The sequence below is a fragment of the Babylonia areolata genome, chromosome 3, assembly GCF_041734735.1.
Source record: "Babylonia areolata isolate BAREFJ2019XMU chromosome 3, ASM4173473v1, whole genome shotgun sequence".
Classification (NCBI taxonomy): domain Eukaryota; kingdom Metazoa; phylum Mollusca; class Gastropoda; order Neogastropoda; family Buccinidae; genus Babylonia; species Babylonia areolata.
The window spans coordinates 36,131,960-36,156,572 of record NC_134878.1 but is presented as its reverse complement, the minus strand read 5'-3'; the positions used below and the strand labels follow the sequence as shown (position 1 = coordinate 36,156,572).

Below are 24,613 nucleotides of genomic sequence, written 5' to 3'. Positions count from 1 at the left end.
GACACAGTTGTTGGCTCTGGTCTGTTTTGTCGCAGTGTGTGTGACATTCTACACTGACACAGTTGTTGGCTCTGGTCAGTTTTGTCGCAGTGTGTGTGACATTCTACACTGACACAGTTGTTGGCTCTGGTCAGTTTTGTCGCAGTGTGTGTGACATTCTACACTGACACAGTTGTTGGCTCTGGTCTGTTTTGTCGCAGTGTGTGTGACATTCTACACTGACACAGTTGTTGGCTCTGGTCAGTTTTGTCGCAGTGTGTGTGACATTCTACACTGACACAGTTGTTGGCTCTGGTCAGTTTTGTCGCAGTGTGTGTGACATTCTACACTGACACAGTTGTTGGCTCTGGTCAGTTTTGTCGCAGTGTGTGTGACATTCTACACTGACACAGTTGTTGGCTCTGGTCAGTTTTGTCGCAGTGTGTGTGACATTCTACACTGACACAGTTGTTGGCTCTGGTCTGTTTTGTCGCAGTGTGTGTGACATTCTACACTGACACAGTTGTTGGCTCTGGTCAGTTTTGTCGCAGTGTGTGTGACATTCTACACTGACACAGTTGTTGGCTCTGGTCTGTTTTGTCGCAGTGTGTGTGACATTCTACACTGACACAGTTGTTGGCTCTGGTCAGTTTTGTCGCAGTGTGTGTGACATTCTACACTGACACAGTTGTTGGCTCTGGTCAGTTTTGTCGCAGTGTGTGTGACATTCTACACTGACACAGTTGTTGGCTCTGGTCTGTTTTGTCGCAGTGTGTGTGACATTCTACACTGACACAGTTGTTGGCTCTGGTCAGTTTTGTCGCAGTGTGTGTGACATTCTACACTGACACAGTTGTTGGCTCTGGTCAGTTTTGTCGCAGTGTGTGTGACATTCTACACTGACACAGTTGTTGGCTCTGGTCTGTTTTGTCGCAGTGTGTGTGACATTCTACACTGACACAGTTGTTGGCTCTGGTCAGTTTTGTCGCAGTGTGTGTGACATTCTACACTGACACAGTTGTTGGCTCTGGTCAGTTTTGTCGCAGTGTGTGTGACATTCTACACTGACACAGTTGTTGGCTCTGGTCAGTTTTGTCGCAGTGTGTGTGACATTCTACACTGACACAGTTGTTGGCTCTGGTCAGTTTTGTCGCAGTGTGTGTGACATTCTACACTGACACAGTTGTTGGCTCTGGTCAGTTTTGTCGCAGTGTGTGTGACATTCTACACTGACACAGTTGTTGGCTCTGGTCTGTTTTGTCGCAGTGTGTGTGACATTCTACACTGACACAGTTGTTGGCTCTGGTCTGTTTTGTCGCAGTGTGTGTGACATTCTACACTGACACAGTTGTTGGCTCTGGTCAGTTTTGTCGCAGTGTGTGTGACATTCTACACTGACACAGTTGTTGGCTCTGGTCTGTTTTGTCGCAGTGTGTGTGACATTCTACACTGACACAGTTGTTGGCTCTGGTCAGTTTTGTCGCAGTGTGTGTGACATTCTACACTGACACAGTTGTTGGCTCTGGTCAGTTTTGTCGCAGTGTGTGTGACATTCTACACTGACACAGTTGTTGGCTCTGGTCTGTTTTGTCGCAGTGTGTGTGACATTCTACACTGACACAGTTGTTGGCTCTGGTCAGTTTTGTCGCAGTGTGTGTGACATTCTACACTGACACAGTTGTTGGCTCTGGTCAGTTTTGTCGCAGTGTGTGTGACATTCTACACTGACACAGTTGTTGGCTCTGGTCAGTTTTGTCGCAGTGTGTGTGACATTCTACACTGACACAGTTGTTGGCTCTGGTCAGTTTTGTCGCAGTGTGTGTGACATTCTACACTGACACAGTTGTTGGCTCTGGTCAGTTTTGTCGCAGTGTGTGTGACATTCTACACTGACACAGTTGTTGGCTCTGGTCTGTTTTGTCGCAGTGTGTGTGACATTCTACACTGACACAGTTGTTGGCTCTGGTCAGTTTTGTCGCAGTGTGTGTGACATTCTACACTGACACAGTTGTTGGCTCTGGTCTGTTTTGTCGCAGTGTGTGTGACATTCTACACTGACACAGTTGTTGGCTCTGGTCAGTTTTGTCGCAGTGTGTGTGACATTCTACACTGACACAGTTGTTGGCTCTGGTCAGTTTTGTCGCAGTGTGTGTGACATTCTACACTGACACAGTTGTTGGCTCTGGTCTGTTTTGTCGCAGTGTGTGTGACATTCTACACTGACACAGTTGTTGGCTCTGGTCAGTTTTGTCGCAGTGTGTGTGACATTCTACACTGACACAGTTGTTGGCTCTGGTCAGTTTTGTCGCAGTGTGTGTGACATTCTACACTGACACAGTTGTTGGCTCTGGTCAGTTTTGTCGCAGTGTGTGTGACATTCTACACTGACACAGTTGTTGGCTCTGGTCAGTTTTGTCGCAGTGTGTGTGACATTCTACACTGACACAGTTGTTGGCTCTGGTCTGTTTTGTCGCAGTGTGTGTGACATTCTACACTGACACAGTTGTTGGCTCTGGTCAGTTTTGTCGCAGTGTGTGTGACATTCTACACTGACACAGTTGTTGGCTCTGGTCTGTTTTGTCGCAGTGTGTGTGACATTCTACACTGACACAGTTGTTGGCTCTGGTCAGTTTTGTCGCAGTGTGTGTGACATTCTACACTGACACAGTTGTTGGCTCTGGTCAGTTTTGTCGCAGTGTGTGTGACATTCTACACTGACACAGTTGTTGGCTCTGGTCAGTTTTGTCGCAGTGTGTGTGACATTCTACACTGACACAGTTGTTGGCTCTGGTCTGTTTTGTCGCAGTGTGTGTGACATTCTACACTGACACAGTTGTTGGCTCTGGTCAGTTTTGTCGCAGTGTGTGTGACATTCTACACTGACACAGTTGTTGGCTCTGGTCTGTTTTGTCGCAGTGTGTGTGACATTCTACACTGACACAGTTGTTGGCTCTGGTCAGTTTTGTCGCAGTGTGTGTGACATTCTACACTGACACAGTTGTTGGCTCTGGTCAGTTTTGTCGCAGTGTGTGTGACATTCTACACTGACACAGTTGTTGGCTCTGGTCAGTTTTGTCGCAGTGTGTGTGACATTCTACACTGACACAGTTGTTGGCTCTGGTCTGTTTTGTCGCAGTGTGTGTGACATTCTACACTGACACAGTTGTTGGCTCTGGTCAGTTTTGTCGCAGTGTGTGTGACATTCTACACTGACACAGTTGTTGGCTCTGGTCTGTTTTGTCGCAGTGTGTGTGACATTCTACACTGACACAGTTGTTGGCTCTGGTCAGTTTTGTCGCAGTGTGTGTGACATTCTACACTGACACAGTTGTTGGCTCTGGTCTGTTTTGTCGCAGTGTGTGTGACATTCTACACTGACACAGTTGTTGGCTCTGGTCAGTTTTGTCGCAGTGTGTGTGACATTCTACACTGACACAGTTGTTGGCTCTGGTCTGTTTTGTCGCAGTGTGTGTGACATTCTACACTGACACAGTTGTTGGCTCTGGTCAGTTTTGTCGCAGTGTGTGTGACATTCTACACTGACACAGTTGTTGGCTCTGGTCTGTTTTGTCGCAGTGTGTGTGACATTCTACACTGACACAGTTGTTGGCTCTGGTCAGTTTTGTCGCAGTGTGTGTGACATTCTACACTGACACAGTTGTTGGCTCTGGTCAGTTTTGTCGCAGTGTGTGTGACATTCTACACTGACACAGTTGTTGGCTCTGGTCTGTTTTGTCGCAGTGTGTGTGACATTCTACACTGACACAGTTGTTGGCTCTGGTCTGTTTTGTCGCAGTGTGTGTGACATTCTACACTGACACAGTTGTTGGCTCTGGTCTGTTTTGTCGCAGTGTGTGTGACATTCTACACTGACACAGTTGTTGGCTCTGGTCAGTTTTGTCGCAGTGTGTGTGACATTCTACACTGACACAGTTGTTGGCTCTGGTCAGTTTTGTCGCAGTGTGTGTGACATTCTACACTGACACAGTTGTTGGCTCTGGTCAGTTTTGTCGCAGTGTGTGTGACATTCTACACTGACACAGTTGTTGGCTCTGGTCTGTTTTGTCGCAGTGTGTGTGACATTCTACACTGACACAGTTGTTGGCTCTGGTCAGTTTTGTCGCAGTGTGTGTGACATTCTACACTGACACAGTTGTTGGCTCTGGTCTGTTTTGTCGCAGTGTGTGTGACATTCTACACTGACACAGTTGTTGGCTCTGGTCAGTTTTGTCGCAGTGTGTGTGACATTCTACACTGACACAGTTGTTGGCTCTGGTCAGTTTTGTCGCAGTGTGTGTGACATTCTACACTGACACAGTTGTTGGCTCTGGTCAGTTTTGTCGCAGTGTGTGTGACATTCTACACTGACACAGTTGTTGGCTCTGGTCAGTTTTGTCGCAGTGTGTGTGACATTCTACACTGACACAGTTGTTGGCTCTGGTCAGTTTTGTCGCAGTGTGTGTGACATTCTACACTGACACAGTTGTTGGCTCTGGTCTGTTTTGTCGCAGTGTGTGTGACATTCTACACTGACACAGTTGTTGGCTCTGGTCAGTTTTGTCGCAGTGTGTGTGACATTCTACACTGACACAGTTGTTGGCTCTGGTCTGTTTTGTCGCAGTGTGTGTGACATTCTACACTGACACAGTTGTTGGCTCTGGTCAGTTTTGTCGCAGTGTGTGTGACATTCTACACTGACACAGTTGTTGGCTCTGGTCAGTTTTGTCGCAGTGTGTGTGACATTCTACACTGACACAGTTGTTGGCTCTGGTCAGTTTTGTCGCAGTGTGTGTGACATTCTACACTGACACAGTTGTTGGCTCTGGTCAGTTTTGTCGCAGTGTGTGTGACATTCTACACTGACACAGTTGTTGGCTCTGGTCTGTTTTGTCGCAGTGTGTGTGACATTCTACACTGACACAGTTGTTGGCTCTGGTCAGTTTTGTCGCAGTGTGTGTGACATTCTACACTGACACAGTTGTTGGCTCTGGTCAGTTTTGTCGCAGTGTGTGTGACATTCTACACTGACACAGTTGTTGGCTCTGGTCTGTTTTGTCGCAGTGTGTGTGACATTCTACACTGACACAGTTGTTGGCTCTGGTCAGTTTTGTCGCAGTGTGTGTGACATTCTACACTGACACAGTTGTTGGCTCTGGTCTGTTTTGTCGCAGTGTGTGTGACATTCTACACTGACACAGTTGTTGGCTCTGGTCAGTTTTGTCGCAGTGTGTGTGACATTCTACACTGACACAGTTGTTGGCTCTGGTCAGTTTTGTCGCAGTGTGTGTGACATTCTACACTGACACAGTTGTTGGCTCTGGTCTGTTTTGTCGCAGTGTGTGTGACATTCTACACTGACACAGTTGTTGGCTCTGGTCAGTTTTGTCGCAGTGTGTGTGACATTCTACACTGACACAGTTGTTGGCTCTGGTCTGTTTTGTCGCAGTGTGTGTGACATTCTACACTGACACAGTTGTTGGCTCTGGTCAGTTTTGTCGCAGTGTGTGTGACATTCTACACTGACACAGTTGTTGGCTCTGGTCTGTTTTGTCGCAGTGTGTGTGACATTCTACACTGACCAGTTGTTGGCTCTGGTCAGTTTTGTCGCAGTGTGTGTGACATTCTACACTGACACAGTTGTTGGCTCTGGTCTGTTTTGTCGCAGTGTGTGTGACATTCTACACTGACACAGTTGTTGGCTCTGGTCAGTTTTGTCGCAGTGTGTGTGACATTCTACACTGACACAGTTGTTGGCTCTGGTCTGTTTTGTCGCAGTGTGTGTGACATTCTACACTGACACAGTTGTTGGCTCTGGTCTGTTTTGTCGCAGTGTGTGTGACATTCTACACTGACACAGTTGTTGGCTCTGGTCTGTTTTGTCGCAGTGTGTGTGACATTCTACACTGACACAGTTGTTGGCTCTGGTCTGTTTTGTCGCAGTGTGTGTGACATTCTACACTGACACAGTTGTTGGCTCTGGTCAGTTTTGTCGCAGTGTGTGTGACATTCTACACTGACACAGTTGTTGGCTCTGGTCAGTTTTGTCGCAGTGTGTGTGACATTCTACACTGACACAGTTGTTGGCTCTGGTCTGTTTTGTCGCAGTGTGTGTGACATTCTACACTGACACAGTTGTTGGCTCTGGTCTGTTTTGTCGCAGTGTGTGTGACATTCTACACTGACACAGTTGTTGGCTCTGGTCTGTTTTGTCGCAGTGTGTGTGACATTCTACACTGACACAGTTGTTGGCTCTGGTCAGTTTTGTCGCAGTGTGTGTGACATTCTACACTGACACAGTTGTTGGCTCTGGTCAGTTTTGTCGCAGTGTGTGTGACATTCTACACTGACACAGTTGTTGGCTCTGGTCAGTTTTGTCGCAGTGTGTGTGACATTCTACACTGACACAGTTGTTGGCTCTGGTCTGTTTTGTCGCAGTGTGTGTGACATTCTACACTGACACAGTTGTTGGCTCTGGTCAGTTTTGTCGCAGTGTGTGTGACATTCTACACTGACACAGTTGTTGGCTCTGGTCTGTTTTGTCGCAGTGTGTGTGACATTCTACACTGACACAGTTGTTGGCTCTGGTCTGTTTTGTCGCAGTGTGTGTGACATTCTACACTGACACAGTTGTTGGCTCTGGTCTGTTTTGTCGCAGTGTGTGTGACATTCTACACTGACACAGTTGTTGGCTCTGGTCTGTTTTGTCGCAGTGTGTGTGACATTCTACACTGACACAGTTGTTGGCTCTGGTCAGTTTTGTCGCAGTGTGTGTGACATTCTACACTGACACAGTTGTTGGCTCTGGTCAGTTTTGTCGCAGTGTGTGTGACATTCTACACTGACACAGTTGTTGGCTCTGGTCTGTTTTGTCGCAGTGTGTGTGACATTCTACACTGACACAGTTGTTGGCTCTGGTCTGTTTTGTCGCAGTGTGTGTGACATTCTACACTGACACAGTTGTTGGCTCTGGTCTGTTTTGTCGCAGTGTGTGTGACATTCTACACTGACACAGTTGTTGGCTCTGGTCAGTTTTGTCGCAGTGTGTGTGACATTCTACACTGACACAGTTGTTGGCTCTGGTCAGTTTTGTCGCAGTGTGTGTGACATTCTACACTGACACAGTTGTTGGCTCTGGTCTGTTTTGTCGCAGTGTGTGTGACATTCTACACTGACACAGTTGTTGGCTCTGGTCTGTTTTGTCGCAGTGTGTGTGACATTCTACACTGACACAGTTGTTGGCTCTGGTCAGTTTTGTCGCAGTGTGTGTGACATTCTACACTGACACAGTTGTTGGCTCTGGTCAGTTTTGTCGCAGTGTGTGTGACATTCTACACTGACACAGTTGTTGGCTCTGGTCAGTTTTGTCGCAGTGTGTGTGACATTCTACACTGACACAGTTGTTGGCTCTGGTCTGTTTTGTCGCAGTGTGTGTGACATTCTACACTGACACAGTTGTTGGCTCTGGTCAGTTTTGTCGCAGTGTGTGTGACATTCTACACTGACACAGTTGTTGGCTCTGGTCTGTTTTGTCGCAGTGTGTGTGACATTCTACACTGACACAGTTGTTGGCTCTGGTCAGTTTTGTCGCAGTGTGTGTGACATTCTACACTGACACAGTTGTTGGCTCTGGTCAGTTTTGTCGCAGTGTGTGTGACATTCTACACTGACACAGTTGTTGGCTCTGGTCTGTTTTGTCGCAGTGTGTGTGACATTCTACACTGACACAGTTGTTGGCTCTGGTCAGTTTTGTCGCAGTGTGTGTGACATTCTACACTGACACAGTTGTTGGCTCTGGTCTGTTTTGTCGCAGTGTGTGTGACATTCTACACTGACACAGTTGTTGGCTCTGGTCAGTTTTGTCGCAGTGTGTGTGACATTCTACACTGACACAGTTGTTGGCTCTGGTCTGTTTTGTCGCAGTGTGTGTGACATTCTACACTGACACAGTTGTTGGCTCTGGTCAGTTTTGTCGCAGTGTGTGTGACATTCTACACTGACACAGTTGTTGGCTCTGGTCAGTTTTGTCGCAGTGTGTGTGACATTCTACACTGACACAGTTGTTGGCTCTGGTCTGTTTTGTCGCAGTGTGTGTGACATTCTACACTGACACAGTTGTTGGCTCTGGTCAGTTTTGTCGCAGTGTGTGTGACATTCTACACTGACACAGTTGTTGGCTCTGGTCTGTTTTGTCGCAGTGTGTGTGACATTCTACACTGACACAGTTGTTGGCTCTGGTCTGTTTTGTCGCAGTGTGTGTGACATTCTACACTGACACAGTTGTTGGCTCTGGCTCTGTTTTGTCGCAGTGTGTGTGACATTCTACACTGACACAGTTGTTGGCTCTGGTCTGTTTTGTCGCAGTGTGTGTGACATTCTACACTGACACAGTTGTTGGCTCTGGTCAGTTTTGTCGCAGTGTGTGTGACATTCTACACTGACACAGTTGTTGGCTCTGGTCTGTTTTGTCGCAGTGTGTGTGACATTCTACACTGACACAGTTGTTGGCTCTGGTCTGTTTTGTCGCAGTGTGTGTGACCTTCTACACTGACACAGTTGTTGGCTCTGGTCTGTTTTGTCGCAGTGTGTGTGACCTTCTACACTGACACAGTTGTTGGCTCTGGTCAGTTTTGTCGCAGTGTGTGTGACATTCTACACTGACACAGTTGTTGCCTCTGGTCAGTTTTGTCGCAGTGTGTGTGACATTCTACACTGACACAGTTGTTGGCTCTGGTCAGTTTTGTCCGCAGTGTGTGTGACATTCTACACTGACACAGTTGTTGGCTCTGGTCTGTTTTGTCGCAGTGTGTGTGACATTCTACACTGACACAGTTGTTGGCTCTGGTCAGTTTTGTCGCAGTGTGTGTGACATTCTACACTGACACAGTTGTTGGCTCTGGTCTGTTTTGTCGCAGTGTGTGTGACATTCTACACTGACACAGTTGTTGGCTCTGGTCTGTTTTGTCGCAGTGTGTGTGACATTCTACACTGACACAGTTGTTGGCTCTGGCTCTGTTTTGTCGCAGTGTGTGTGACATTCTACACTGACACAGTTGTTGGCTCTGGCTCTGTTTTGTCGCAGTGTGTGTGACATTCTACACTGACACAGTTGTTGGCTCTGGTCAGTTTTGTCGCAGTGTGTGTGACATTCTACACTGACACAGTTGTTGGCTCTGGTCAGTTTTGTCGCAGTGTGTGTGACATTCTACACTGACACAGTTGTTGGCTCTGGTCTGTTTTGTCGCAGTGTGTGTGACATTCTACACTGACACAGTTGTTGGCTCTGGTCTGTTTTGTCGCAGTGTGTGTGACATTCTACACTGACACAGTTGTTGGCTCTGGTCTGTTTTGTCGCAGTGTGTGTGACATTCTACACTGACACAGTTGTTGGCTCTGGTCAGTTTTGTCGCAGTGTGTGTGACATTCTACACTGACACAGTTGATGGCTCTGGTCAGTTTTGTCGCAGTGTGTGTGACATTCTACACTGACACAGTTGTTGGCTCTGGTCTGTTTTGTCGCAGTGTGTGTGACATTCTACACTGACACAGTTGTTGGCTCTGGTCTGTTTTGTCGCAGTGTGTGTGACCTTCTACACTGACACAGTTGTTGGCTCTGGTCAGTTTTGTCGCAGTGTGTGTGACATTCTACACTGACACAGTTGTTGGCTCTGGTCAGTTTTGTCGCAGTGTGTGTGACATTCTACACTGACACAGTTGTTCGGCTCTGGTCAGTTTTGTCCGCAGTGTGTGTGACATTTACACTGACACAGTTGTTGGCTCTGGTCTGTTTTGTCGCAGTGTGTGTGACATTCTACACTGACACAGTTGTTGGCTCTGGTCAGTTTTGTCGCAGTGTGTGTGACATTCTACACTGACACAGTTGTTGGCTCTGGTCTGTTTTGTCGCAGTGTGTGTGACATTCTACACTGACACAGTTGTTGGCTCTGGTCAGTTTTGTCGCAAGTGTGTGACATTCTACACTGACACAGTTGTTGGCTCTGGTCTGTTTTGTCGCAGTGTGTGTGACATTCTACACTGACACAGTTGTTGGCTCTGGTCTGTTTTGTCGCAGTGTGTGTGACATTCTACACTGACACAGTTGTTGGCTCTGGTCTGTTTTGTCGCAGTGTGTGTGACATTCTACACTGACACAGTTGTTGGCTCTGGTCAGTTTTGTCGCAGTGTGTGTGACATTCTACACTGACACAGTTGTTGGCTCTGGTCTGTTTTGTCGCAGTGTGTGTGACATTCTACACTGACACAGTTGTTGGCTCTGGTCTGTTTTGTCGCAGTGTGTGTGACATTCTACACTGACACAGTTGTTGGCTCTGGTCTGTTTTGTCGCAGTGTGTGTGACATTCTACACTGACACAGTTGTTGGCTCTGGTCAGTTTTGTCGCAGTGTGTGTGACATTCTACACTGACACAGTTGTTGGCTCTGGTCAGTTTTGTCGCAGTGTGTGTGACATTCTACACTGACACAGTTGTTGGCTCTGGTCAGTTTGTCCGCAGTGTGTGTGACATTCTACACTGACACAGTTGTTGGCTCTGGTCTGTTTTGTCGCAGTGTGTGTGACATTCTACACTGACGCAGTTGTTGGCTCTTGTCAGTTTTGTCGCAGTGTGTGTGACATTCCACACTGACACAGTTGTTGGCTCTGAACTGTCTTGTCGCAGTGTGTGTGACATTCTACACTGACACAGTTGTTGGCTCTGGTCAGTTTTGTCGCAGTGTGTGTGACATTCTACACTGACACAGTTGTTGGCTCTGGTCAGTTTCGTCGCAGTGTGTGTGACATTCTACACTGACACAGTTGTTGGCTCTGGTCTGTTTTGTTGCAGTGTGTGTCACGTTCTACACTGACACAGTTGTTGGCTCTGGTCTGTTTTGTCGCAGTGTGTGTGACCTTCTACACTGACACAGTTGTTGGCTCTGGTCTGTTTTGTCGCAGTGTGTGTGACATTCTACACTGACAGAGTTGTTGGCTCTGGTCAGTTTTGTCGCAGTGTGTGTGACATACTACACTGACAGAGTTGATGGCTCTGGTCAGTTTTGTCGCAGTGTGTGTGACATTCTACACTGACACAGTTGTTGGCTCTGGTCAGTTTTGTCGCAGTGTCTGTGACATTCTACACTGACACAGTTGTTGGCTCTGGTCAGTTTTGTCGCAGTGTGTGTGACATTCTACACTGACACATTTGTTCGCTCTGGTCAGTTTTTCCGCAGTGTGTATGACATTCTACACTGACACAGTTGTTGGCTCTGGTCTGTTTTGTCGCAGTGTGTGTGACATTCTACACTGACACAGTTGTTTGCTCTGGTCTTTTTGTCGCAGTGTGTGTGACCTTCTCTACTGACACAGTTGTTGGCTCTGGTCAGTTTTGTCGCAGTGTGTGTGACATTCTACACTGACACAGTTGTTGGCTCTGGTCAGTTTTGTCGCAGTGTGTGTGACATTCTACACTGACACAGTTGTTCGCTCTGGTCAGTTTTTCCGCAGTGTGTGTGACATTCTACACTGACACAGTTGTTGGCTCTGGTCTGTTTTGTCGCAGTGTGTGTGACAATCTACACTGACAGTTGTTGGCTCTGGTAAGTTTTGTCGCAGTGTGTGTGACATTCTACACTGACACAGTTGTTGGCTCTGGTCCGTTTTATCGCAGTGTGTGTGACATTCTACACTGACACAGTTGTTGGCTCTGGTCTCTTTTGTCGCAGTGTGTGTGACATTCTACACTGACACAGTTGTTGGCTCTGGTCAGTTTTGTCGCAGTGTGTGTGACATTCTACACTGACACAGTTGTTAGCTCTGGTCTGTTTTGTCGCAGTGTGTGTGACATTCTACACTGACACAGTTGTTGGCTCTGGTCTGTTTTTTTGCAGTGTGTGTGACGTTCTACACTGACACAGTTGTTGGCTCTGCTCTGTTTTGTCGCAGTGTGTGTGACATTCTACACTGACACAGTTGTTGGCTCTGATCAGTTTTGTCGCAGTGTGTGTGACATTCTACACTGACACAGTTGATGGCTCTGGTCAGTTTTGTCGCAGTGTGTGTGACATTCTACACTGACACAGTTGTTGGCTCTGGTCTGTTTTGTTGCAGTGTGTGTCACGTTCTACACTGACACAGTTGTTGGCTCTGGTCTGTTTTGTCGCAATGTGTGTGACCTTCTACACTGACACAGTTGTTTGCTCTGGTCTGATTTGTCGCAGTGTGTGTGACCTTCTCCAATGACACATTTGTTGGCTCTGGTCAGTTTTGTCGCAGTGTGTGTGACATTCTACACTGACACAGTTGTTGGCTCTGGTCAGTTTTGAATCAGTGTGTGTGACATTCTACACTCACACTTTTGTTGGCTCTGGTCCGTTTTATCGCAGTGTGTGTAACATTCTACACTGACACAGTTCTTGGCTCTGGTCTCTTTTGTCGCAGTGTGTGTGACATTCTACACTGACACAGTTGTTGGCTCTGGTCAGTTTTGTCGCAGTGTGTGTGACATTCTACACTGACACAGTTGTTAGCTCTGGTCTGTTTTGTCGCAGTGTGTGTGACATTCTACACTGACACAGTTGTTGGCTCTGGTCTGTTTTTTTGCAGTGTGTGTGACGTTCTACACTGACACAGTTGTTGGCTCTGCTCTGTTTTGTCGCAGTGTGTGTGACCTTCTCCACTGACACAGTTGTTGGCTCTGGTCAGTTTTGTCGCAGTGTGTGTGACATTCTACACTGACACAGTTGTTGGCTCTGGTCAGTTTTGTCGCAGTGTCTGTGACATTCTACACTGACACAGTTGTTGGCTCTGGTCAGTTTTTCCGCAGTGTGTGTGACATTCTACACTGCCACAGTTGTTGGCTCTGGTCTGTTTTGTCGCAGTGTGTGTGACATTCTACACTGACGCAGTTGTTGGCTCTGGTCAGTTTTGTCGCAATGTGTGTTACATTCTACACTGACACAGTTGTTGGCTCTGATCTGTTTTGTCGCAGTGTGTGTGATATTCTACACTGACACAGTTGTTGGCTCTGGTCAGTTTTGTCACAGTGTGTGTGACATTCTACACTGACACAGTTGTTGGCTCTGGTCAGTTTTGTCGCAGTGTGTGTGACATTCTACACTGACACAGTTGTTGGCTCTGGTCAGTTTTGTCGCAGTGTGTGTGACATTCTACACTGACACAGTTGTTGGCTCTGGTCAGTTTTGTCGCAGTGTGTGTGACATTCTACACTGACACAGTTGTTGGCTCTGGTCTGTTTTGTCGCAGTGTGTGTGACATTCTACACTGACACAGTTGTTGGCTCTGGTCAGTTTTGTCGCAGTGTGTGTGACATTCTACACTGACACATTTGTTCGCTCTGGTCAGTTTTTCCCGCAGTGTGTATGACATTTTACACTGTCACAGTTGTTGGCTCTAGTCTGTTTTCTCGCAGTGTGTGTGACATTCTACACTGACGCAGTTGTTGGCTCTGGTCAGTTTTGTCGAAGTGTGTGTTACATTCTACACTGAAACAGTTGTTGGCTCTGATCTGTTTTGTCGCAGTGTGTGTGACATTCTACACTGACACAGTTGTTGGCTCTGGTCAGTTTTGTCGCAGTGTGTGTGACATTCTACACTGACACAGTTGTTGGCTCTGGTCAGTTTTGTCGTAGTGTGTGTGACATTCTACACTGACACAGTTGTTGGCTCTGGTCTGTTTTGTCGCAGTGTGTGTGACATTCTACACTGACACAGTTGTTGGCCTCTGGTCAGTTTTGTCGCAGTTTGTGTGACATTCTACACTGACACAGTTGTTGGCTCTGGTCTGTTTTATGGCAGTGTGTGTGACATTCTACACTGACACAGTTGTTGGCTCTGGTAAGTTTTTTCGCAGTGTGTGTGACATTCTACACTGACACAATTGTTGGCTCTGGTCTGTTTTGTCGCAGTGTGTGTGACAATCTACACTGACAGTTGTTGGCTCTGGTAAGTTTTGTCGCAGTGTGTGTGACATTCTACACTGACACAGTTGTTGGCTCTGTTCCGTTTTATCGCAGTGTGTGTAACATTCTACACTGACACAGTTGTTGGCTCTGGTCTCTTTTGTCGCAGTGTGTGTGACATTCTACACTGACACAGTTGTTGGCTCTGGTCAGTTTTGTCGCAGTGTGTGTGACATTCTACACTGACACAGTTGTTAGCTCTGGTCTGTTTTGTCGCAGTGTGTGTGACATTCTACACTGACACAGTTGTTGGCTCTGGTCTGTTTTTTTGCAGTGTGTGTGACGTTCTACACTGACACAGTTGTTGGCTCTGGTCTGTTTTGTCGCAGTGTGTGTGACCTTCTACAATGACACAGTTGTTGGCTCTGGTCTGTTTTGTCGCAGTGTGTGTGACATTCTATACTGACAGAGTTGTTGGCTCTGGTCAGTTTTGTCGCAGTGTGTGTGACATACTACACTGACAGAGTTGATGGCTCTGGTCAGTTTTGTCGCAGTGTGTGTGACATTCTACACTGACACAGTTGTTGGCTCTGGTCTGTTTTGTCGCAGTGTGTGTGACATTCTACACTGACACAGTTGTTGGCTCTGGTCAGTTTTGTCGGAGTGTGTGTGACATTCTACACTGACACAGTTGTTTGCTCTGGTCTTTTTGTCGCAGTGTGTGTGACCTTCTCCACTGACACATTTGTTGGCTCTGGTCATTTTTGTCGCAGTGTCTGTGACATTCTACACTGACACAGTTGTTGGCTCTGGTCAGTTTTGTCGCAGTGTGTGTGACATTCTACAGTGACACATTTGTTCGCTCTGGTCAGTTTTCCCGCAGTGTGTATGACATTTTACACTGTCACAGTTGTTGGCTCTGGTCTGTTTTGTCGCAGTGTGTGTGACATTCTACACTGACGCAGTTGTTGGCTCTGGTCAGTTTTGTCGCAATGTGTGTTACATTCTACACTGAAACAGTTGTTGGCTCTGATCTGTTTTGTCGCAGTGTGTGTGACATTCTACACTGACACAGTTGTTGGCTCTGGTCAGTTTTGTCGTAGTGTGTGTGACATTCTACACTGACACAGTTGTTGGCTCTGGTCAGTTTTGTCGTAGTGTGTGTGACATTCTACACTGACACAGTTGTTGGCTCTGGTCTGTTTTGTCGCAGTGTGTGTGACATTCTACACTGACACAGTTGTTGCCTCTGGTCAGTTTTGTCGCAGTTTGTGTGACATTCTACACTGACACAGTTGTTGGCTCTGGTCTGTTTTATCGCAGTGTGTGTGACATTCTACACTGACACAGTTGTTGGCTCTGGTAAGTTTTTTCGCAGTGTGTGTGACATTCTACACTGACACAATTGTTGGCTCTGGTCTGTTTTGTCGCAGTGTGTGTGACAATCTACACTGACAGTTGTTGGCTCTGGTAAGTTTTGTCGCAGTGTGTGTGACATTCTACACTGACACAGTTGTTGGCTCTGGTCCGTTTTATCGCAGTGTGTGTAACATTCTACACTGACACAGTTGTTGGCTCTGGTCTCTTTTGTCGCAGTGTGTGTGACATTCTACACTGACACAGTTGTTGGCTCTGGTCTGTTTTGTCGCAGTGTGTGTGACATTCTACACTGACACAGTTGTTAGCTCTGGTCTGTTTTGTCGCAGTGTGTGTGACATTCTACACTGACACAGTTGTTGGCTCTGGTCTGTTTTTTTGCAGTGTGTGTGACGTTCTACACTGACACAGTTGTTGGCTCTGCTCTGTTTTGTCGCAGTGTGTGTGACGTTCTACACTGACACAGTTGTTGGCTCTGCTCTGTTTTTTCGCAGTGTGTGTGACATTCTACACTGACACAGTTGTTGGCTCTGGTCAGTTTTGTCGCAGTGTGTGTGACATTCTACACTGACACAGTTGATGGCTCTGGTCAGTTTTGTCGCAGTGTGTGTGACATTCTACACTGACACAGTTGTTGGCTCTGGTCTGTTTTGTTGCAGTGTGTGTCACGTTCTACACTGACACAGTTGTTGGCTCTGGTCTGTTTTCTCGCAATGTGTGTGACCTTCTACACTGACACAGTTGTTGGCTCTGGTCTGTTTTGTCGCAGTGTGTGTGACATTCTATACTGACAGAGTTGTTGGCTCTGGTCACTTTTGTCGCAGTGTGTGTGACATACTACACTGACAGAGTTGATGGCTCTGGTCACTTTTGTCGCAGTGTGTGTGACATTCTACACTGACACAGTTGTTGGCTCTGGTCAGTTTTGTCACAGTGTGTGTGACATTCTACACTGACACAGTTGTTGACTCAGGTCTGTTTTGTCGCAGTGTGTGTGACATTCTACACTGACACAGTTGTTTGCTCTGGTCTGTTTTGTCGCAGTGTGTGTGACCTTCTCCACTGACACATTTGTTGGCTCTGGTCAGTTTTGTCGCAGTGTGTGTGACATTCTACACTGACACAGTTGTTGGCTCTGGTCAGTTTTGAATCAGTGTGTGTGACATTCTACACTGACACTTTTGTTGGCTCTGGTCAGTTTTCCCGCAGTGTGTGTGACATTTTACACTGTCACAGTTGTTGGCTCTGGTCAGTTTTGTCGCAATGTGTGTTACATTCTACACTGAAACAGTTGTTGGCTCTGATCTGTCTTGTCGCAGTGTGTGTGACATTCTACACTGACACAGTTGTTGGCTCTGGTCAGTTTTGTCGCAGTGTGTGTGATATTCTACACTGACACAGTTGTTGGCTCTGGTCAGTTTTGTCGCAGTGTGTGTGACATTCTACACTGACACAGTTGTTGGCTCTGGTCAGTTTTGTCGCAGTGTGTGTGACATTCTACACTGACACAGTTGTTGGCTCTGGTCTGTTTTGTCGCAGTGTGTGTGACATTCTACACTGATACAGTTGTTGGCTCTCGTAAGTTTTGTCGCAATGTGTGTGACATTCTACACTGACACAGTTGTTGGCACTGGTCAGTTTTGTCGCAGTGTATGTGACATTTTACACTGACACAGTTGTTGGCTCTGGTCTGTTTTATCGCAGTGTGTGTGACATTCTACACTGACACAGTTGTTGGCTCTAATCAGTTTTGTCGCAGTGTGTGTGACATTCTACACTGAAACAGTTGTTGGCTCTGGTCTGTTTTCTCGCAGTGTGTGTGACATTCTACACTGACACAGTTGTTGGCTCTGGTCTGTTTTGTCGCAGTGTGTGTGACATTCTACACTGACACAGTTGTTGGCTCTGGTCAGTTTTGTCGCAGTGTGTGTGACATTCTACACTGACACAGTTGTTGGCTCTGGTCAGTTTTGTCGCAGTGTGTGTGACATTCTACACTGACACAGTTGTTTGCTGTGGTCTGTTTTGTCGCAGTGTGTGTGACCTTCTCCACTGGCACATTTGTTGGCTCTGGTCAGTTTTGTCGCAGTGTGTGTGACATTCTACACTGAAACAGTTGTTGGCTCTGATCTGTTTTGTCGCAGTGTGTGTGACATTCTACACTGACACAGTTGTTGGCTCTGGTCAGTTTTGTCGCAGTGTGTGTGACATTCTACACGGACACAGTTGTTGGCTCTGGTCAGTTTTGTCGCAGTGTGTGTGACATTCTACACTGACACAGTTGTTGGCTCTGGTCTGTTTTGTCGCAGTGTGTGTGACATTCTACACTGATACAGTTGTTGGCTCTCGTAAGTTTTGTCGCAATGTGTGTGACATTCTACACTGACACAGTTGTTGGCACTGGTCAGTTTTATCGCAGTGTATGTGACATTTTACACTGACACAGTTGTTGGCTCTGGTCTGTTTTACCGCAGTGTGTGTGACATTCTACACTGACACAGTTGTTGGCTCTAATCAGTTTTGTCGCAGTGTATGTGTGTCACATCTCATGACAAATAAGTGCTCAACCCCCTCGTTCACCCACCCCATCTAGCTAGAGAGCAGTGTGGGTTGTGCGGTTGGCACGAGATTTTCAGTCTGTCTCGGTCTCAGTTCAGGCTGTCACTGAACTGAGATCAGCCTCTTCCTTGTCAACAAATGACAAGATTCTGGGCTTTTCGCCCGCGACTGTCAGAGGAGGCAGCCGTGCCAGTCTTTGGCTCTCTTCAGGGCTGTTTGCCCATTTCGACGCTTGTAGTGGGGATCAGTTTCCTCCGAGTGGTCGTGGTCTCTGTGTGCTCTGTGTGAACTTCCAGCTTTGGGGTAGTTGTACCTCTCTGGAAGGTAAGAGGAGACTGTAAAGACAGTCCTAACCTGTGTTCTGTCTGTCTGTCTTGTGTTCATGTCCGTGAATGAGAGAGAGAGAGAGAGAGAGAGAGAGAGAATATTTAAGTAAATATAATACTTTGCTCTTTTATGTGCATTTGTAGGATGCGTATGCATTTTTAGACATAAATTTTATAAGAATGTGATAAAATATTTGTTACGTGTATTAAAGGGTTCAACCGTAAAATCTAGATTTAAGTTTTCCTTGTGACCCTTTCAGTTATTAGTTCTATTAATGAGTGTGTATGTGTGTCACTGTATTATATATGATACATAAGCTAGAATATTCCAAACTACCCCCTTATCCTTTTCCGTTATCCTTGCTCTTGGGTGTGGTTGTTGTCAGCCTTTTAAACTTCCGAAATAGCGCAGCTGAGTAAAATTGATCTATTCTGTAGCCCATGTGTTGATCAGGGAGGGGTTAAACTGAAATTTTGTAAGATTTGTTTTCTTTACGAATTCTGGGCTGGGTACATTTAGGTTGTTTAATTGGGGTTGTCCAAAAGTGAATCCTACCAGTGGATAATAGATTATATACAGTGGTTTCAGTGTTCCCACTTTCGTGTTTATCCACGGACTTCCCTACTCTTCCACTGACCCTCCACTGTCTCCCTGGGAACCCCTCTGCCTGCCTTTGACTTCCTTGGTCCAGGCCTCCGTTGGCTCCTGCCGCTGGCTTCCGTCGCCAGCGTTCTCTGGCCTGGCGCTCAGCTGTCTGGGTGTTCTGCTCTTCGTCTTCCTCGTCACTGCTCTTCGTCTTCGTCGTCGCCGTTCTTCGTGTTCGTCGTCGCTGTTCTTCGTGTTCGTCGTCACTGTTCTTCGTGTTCGTCGTCGCCGTTCTTCGTGTTCGTCGTCGCTGTTCTTCGTCGTCGTCACTTACTGTTCGTCGTCGTCGTCACGACAGCATTAACGTTGTGCTTGTTTCCTTATCTTAAAGCTCTGGGTTTTTTTGTGTGTGTGGGTTTGTTTTTTTGTGTGTGTGTGTTATATTTATCCATTGTTATTTAAGTGTTGTTGCAGCTGGGGTTGTGGTTATTGTTTGTGGGCAAGCTAGGTGTGTGATTAAACAAATGTATGTGAACCCCGGATTGTTGTAGTCTGTGTTTGTGTTGTCTGGGTGTTAGTGCTGGGCTGGGTGGGGGTTTCTAGTCCAGAGCGTGACAAATTGGTGGAGATGCGGGGTACGTTAGGTTAGAGTGGGAGGGGGGTGGGTGTAATCGTTTTGTCTGTTACCTGTGTACATATGATATCTGATTAAAATTATGCTGTGTCACTGGAAGAATGTTTGGGTGAGGTTAAGATAGACACCTTACCTGTTCAAAAAGTTAGCTGTTGTTCAGGCACTTGATTTTGGCTGTTGATTTTGGCCGAGTTTGGTTGGCCTTTCTCGCACTCTGCGAGGGGGAGAAAAAAAAAAAAAAAAAAAAAAAACAGAAAAAAAGGGGAAAGAAATGCCCACTCGGCGACAAACGGCTGCGGCCGTCACTCCCGGGTCAAAGTCCCAGATGGATAAGTCGAGTACCTCTACTCCTTCTCAGATAGATAAGTCAGGTTTGTCTGGATGGATACGGGGTCAACTGAAAGAGGATGACCCAGGTAATCTGTCTGATGATGGAAGGAAAGGGGACACTGTTCCTCTATCTCACCAGGATCCTTACACAAAATTCAAAGCCATGGGTGCTGACATGGGTTTGACTGGTGAGGCCCTTGCACGGTTTGTGGTTGATGCTGCTGCTAAGGAGGAAGAGCGCGCAAATAGGGAGGAAGAGCGCCGTTACAGGCGCTGGAGGGATCACAGGGAGGATGAATATAGGGAAGAGGAAAGACGGTATAGGGAGAAGAGGGATGAGGAGGATAGGCAGCGGTTTGAAAGGAAGATGGAATTAAAGCAAGAAGAGGTCGAGGCTCAAATAAGCCAACCGTTTTCCCTTGCTCCTTACGATGGGAAGGGTGACTTCGACGACTTCCTGACCCATTTTGAGAGGGTAGCGCTTCTCAATAAGTGGAAGCCAAGTTCATGGGCAGCTCGCTTGGTAACCTTGTTACAAGGTCGAGCTAGGGACGCTTGTCTGCGAGTGCCTCCGGAGAGACTTCATGACTATGAGTCATTGAAAGCTGCTTTACTCCGCGAGTTTCGGCTAGATGCCCATGCGTACTGCAAGCGTTTCCGATCGATGCGGAAGCTTGCAGAAGAGACCTTTATCCAGTTTCTGGAAGGCTTAAGGTCTGTCTGTCTCGCTGGTGCACAGCTGCTGGTCGCGATTACGACAGTGCTGAGGACCTAAGGGACTTGTTCCTCAGGAACAGTTCCTAGCTACCCTTAACCCTGACCTCGTCAGTGAGGTTAAGCGTGAGGAACCAGATAGGGTGGAGGAGGTAGCACGCATTACCTCGAAGGTTGTCAGTGCCAGGAGAGCAGGACGGATGGCTGAGAGTGAGGCACGAGCTTCCAAGAAATCCAGGGATCAGGGTCTTGGTGCCAAACCTCATGCGGAGCAAAAGGCCGCATCTCTTGGACAAAGTAGTTCCGCTCTTAGCGACAGCTCAAGGGGTGTCGAGGGCACTAGAGGAGTTACCTGTTTCCTCTGCGGGAAACTTGGACATGTGGCCAAAGAGTGCCGCCAGCGGAAGAAGGTTTCCCTAATTGCACAGCCGAGCTTTCTGCAGCAGGGTTCCCATTCCCCACCTCCATCTCTTTGCGTTAACTGTGCTGCAAAGCAGTACTCGCCACGATGTGAGGCTTTCGTCAACGGGGTTTCAGTCCCGGCTTTGCGAGACACCGGAGCTCACATGGTTGTCGTTGCACGCCATCTGGTCAGTCCAGATTCTTTCACTGGAGCGACTGTCCGTGTGGTGCTGGCCGAATCGAGATGCACCTCTGTCCTACCCATCGCCAGAGTAGATTTCCAGTCTCCTTTCGTGGAAGGCAGGCTAGACGTGGCTGTAATGGAGGCTCCTGTGGAAGAGGTCCTTATTGGCAATACTGCCTGGCGCGAGAATGGCACTTCAGTGCCCGTGCCAGTTTACTCGGACGCCAGTCTTGTGGGTGCTGTGGAGACGCGGGCCCAAGCAGCTGCCAGGGCTAAAGAGTTACCTCCCTTGCCTGTCAAGGACATCCAGATCCATGTGTCTAGACAGGACCTAGAGCATCAGCAGGATAGCGATCCTGACCTGTGTCAGGCTCGGGAGCTGGCTGTGTCTAAAGCCGTCAAAAAGACACGATCTGGAGAGGTCATGTACTTCAGGAAGCAGGGAATACTGATGCGGCGTTTCAAGGACCATCGGGGGGAAGCAACCCAAATCTGTGTTCCTAAGGAACTGCGTTCCACAGTGTTGCTTCTTGCCCATGAAGCCCCCATGTCGGGTCATCTTGGGGTTAAGCGCACGCAGGGAAGAGTTTTCCCACATTTCTACTGGCCTGGCATGTGTGCTGACATTCGGCGTTTCGTCCGTTCTTGTGACAGATGCCAGAAGACGGTAGCTAAGGGTCGAGTCCCGAAAGTGCCACTCGTCAAGATGCCCCTCATTTCAGAGCCCTTCAGTCGTGTAGCTGTCGACATTGTAGGACCTATATCCCCTTCATCTGAGTCTGGCAACAGGTACATTTTAACAATGGTCGACTATGCGACCAGGTACCCAGAAGCTGTCGCTCTCAAACACGTTTCGGCTGAAACTGTGGCTGAGGCGTTGTTCACCATGTGGACACGAACAGGTGTTCCTGCTGAGGTTTTGACTGATCGTGGTTCTCAGTTCACAGGCAGTGTCATGCAGGAAGTCTATCGCCTTCTGTCTGTGCGGGGCTTGACCACAACCCCCTACCACGCTCAGTGCAACGGGTTGGTGGAGCGTTTTAACGCTACTTTGAAGGCAATGCTGCGGAGACTATCGTACGAGAAACCTCGAGCCTGGGACCGCTGGATTCCCGCTCTGTTATTTGCCTACAGAGAAGTTCCCCAGGAGAGCACTGGCTACTCGCCTTTCGAGCTGCTCTATGGGAGAACAGTACGGGGTCCCATGCAGATCCTCAGAGAACACTGGCTCCACCCTGAGAGGCCAGAAATTCAGACTGCTGCTGAATACGTGGTAGAACTGCGAAACAGAATCGCAGAGTCCTGTACCATTGCTCAGCAAAACCTCGAAAGGGCCTCAAGGCGGTACAAGGGTTATTTTGATGCCAAAGCAAAGCAAAGACAGTTCGCTGAGGGGAGCAAAGTACTTCTCCTTCGCCCCACCAAACAGAACAAACTGGAACTTGAATGGCAGGGTCCATACACTGTTCTGCGTCGTGTGGGCATCGCAGATTATTGCGTTCGGATTGGCGAGAAAGAAAAGCTGTACCACGCCAATCTGCTGAAAGAATACATTGAGCGCACTCCTCGAGGGACTGTGGCTCTGGCTGTGATTGAAGACCCAGAGGTCTGGGAAGGAACGAGGACAGTGGAACGCGACATTCCACTCATGCCCCTGGAGGCAACTGAAGGTCCGGAGGATGTTGTGCTGGCCGCTGATAACTCCTCACTGAAAGAGGCCATTCGTGAAATGACTCGAGGGTTTAGGGACGTTCTCACTGACTTGCCTGCCTGTACGAACCTCGAGACATGCACGCTCAATCTCACCTCCGACACCCCTATTAGGGCTAAGCAGTATCCACTGCCCTACTCCCAACGTGAGACGATTCAAGAGGAGGTCCAACAAATGTTGAAGATGGGCGTGATAGAGCCATCCTCGTCCCCATACTCCTCTCCTATCGTCCTCGTAAAGAAGAAAGATGGGAAGGTACGGTTTTGCGTCGATTTCCGTCGCATCAATAAGATAACCGTGTTTGATGCTGAACCAATGCCAGATGTAGAGGCACTGTTTTCCCGGTTATCAGGGAAAAAGGTGTTCTCGAAGCTAGACCTTTCAAAGGGGTACTGGCAGATCCCCGTGGCAGAAGCTGATCGCCCTAAAACAGCTTTCACTACTCCTCAGGGACACTTCCAGTGGTGTGTAATGCCGTTCGGCCTCAAAACTGCTGGCGCAGTATTTTCCCGCATGATGCGGAAGTTAGTACTGCCTCTCAACAGCCCGGACGTGGACAACTTCATGGACGATGTTCTCATCTCCTCCGCTGATGAAACACGGCATCTAAGGCTCTTACGCAGCGTGTTTTCCCGGTTGCGTGATTGCAAACTGACAGCACGGCCCTCCAAATGTTTTCTCGGCCACAGGGAGTTAGACTATCTGGGTCACCATGTGGGTGCTGGGAAAATTTGGCCAGATGCAGAAAAAATGGAGAAGATCCGAGAATCACCTCGTCCCTGTACGAAACGACAGCTCCGAGGGTTTCTGGGCCTCGTGGGGTTCTACAGGAGGTTCGTTCCTCAGTTTGCGGAAATCGCTCTTCCCTTGACTGAGAAAACCAAGAGCAAGGAGCCAAACAAAGTTATCTGGGATGAGTACTGCGAGAGAGCTTTTCTGCAGCTCAAACAAATCCTCTGCAGTAGGCCAGTTTGCTGTCTCCCCGATCTGTCCAAGCCTTTCATACTGCGGACTGACGCTTCGAACGTGGGGTTGGGAGCTCTTCTGCTCCAAGATCAAGGTATGGGTGCTCAACCAGTGGCGTGTGCCAGTAAGAAATTGAGCCCAGCCGAACGCAATTACCCCACAATTGAAAAGGAATGCCTGGCTCTTGTGTGGGGTATTCAGAGGTTTGAACCCTACCTCTACGGGAAGGAGTTTGTCGTCCAGGTGGACCATGCACCGCTGCAATATCTAGACAGGGCCAAAACGGTCAGCGGCAGACTGACGCGCTGGGCTCTACAGTTGCAGCCTTTCTCGTTCAGGGTGCAAGCCATTCCTGGCAAAGAAAACGTTGGTGCTGACTTCCTCAGTCGTCTGCCAGAGATGGATGAAATATGATCTGGATACGGCCCAGTTTGAGTGTTAACACCTGAATGAGGCAGCTGTATACTGGCCATGTGTATCTTTTAATACTACTTATTAGTTGGTAAGGTTGGCAATTCTATAATTTGCAATTCATCCTGTTATTCCAGACTTCATAGTTTTGACGATGTTGTTGTTTTTTCATTTAATTGTTTTGCCTTTTCCTTACATTTAGTTTCAGGAGGGCAGTGCCTTGGCATATGTCTGTTTGAGAAGACATTGTGGATGATACGGCAGTGGGAATGCGTGTTATTGTGTTTGTCATTCTGTGTGACATAGTTATAAAGAAGTTTCAATCTTCGTTTGAACTTGTGAGGGGGGCTGTTGTCACATCTCATGACAAATAAGTGCTCAACCCCCTCGTTCACCCACCCCATCTAGCTAGAGAGCAGTGTGGGTTGTGCGGTTGGCACGAGATTTTCAGTCTGTCTCGGTCTCAGTTCAGGCTGTCACTGAACTGAGATCAGCCTCTTCCTTGTCAACAAATGACAAGAT

General features: G+C 47.8%; 1 protein-coding gene across 1 annotated transcript; it reads left to right on the top strand.

Annotated features, from left to right (window-relative positions):
- The first annotated feature begins 19,866 nt into the window (after nucleotides 1-19,866).
- LOC143280313 (uncharacterized) lies at nucleotides 19,867-24,094 on the top strand. The gene is made up of 2 exons (XM_076584945.1): nucleotides 19,867-20,178; nucleotides 20,495-24,094. Exons 1-2 carry the CDS (start codon nucleotides 19,867-19,869, stop codon nucleotides 24,092-24,094), a joined length of 3,912 nt encoding a protein of 1,303 aa, XP_076441060.1.
- The last annotated feature ends 519 nt before the right edge of the window (nucleotides 24,095-24,613 follow it).

What these genes read in the sequence shown, in the direction of transcription:
- LOC143280313 (XM_076584945.1), top strand. Translation starts at nt 19,867, where the DNA reads ATGGGTGCTGACATGGGTTTGACTGGTGAGGCCCTTGCACGGTTTGTG. An exon ending in TCCTGACCCATTTTGAGAGG is followed by an intron (nt 20,179 to 20,494) that starts GTAGCGCTTCTC and finishes CTTGTTCCTCAG; the next exon opens with GAACAGTTCCTAGCTACCCT.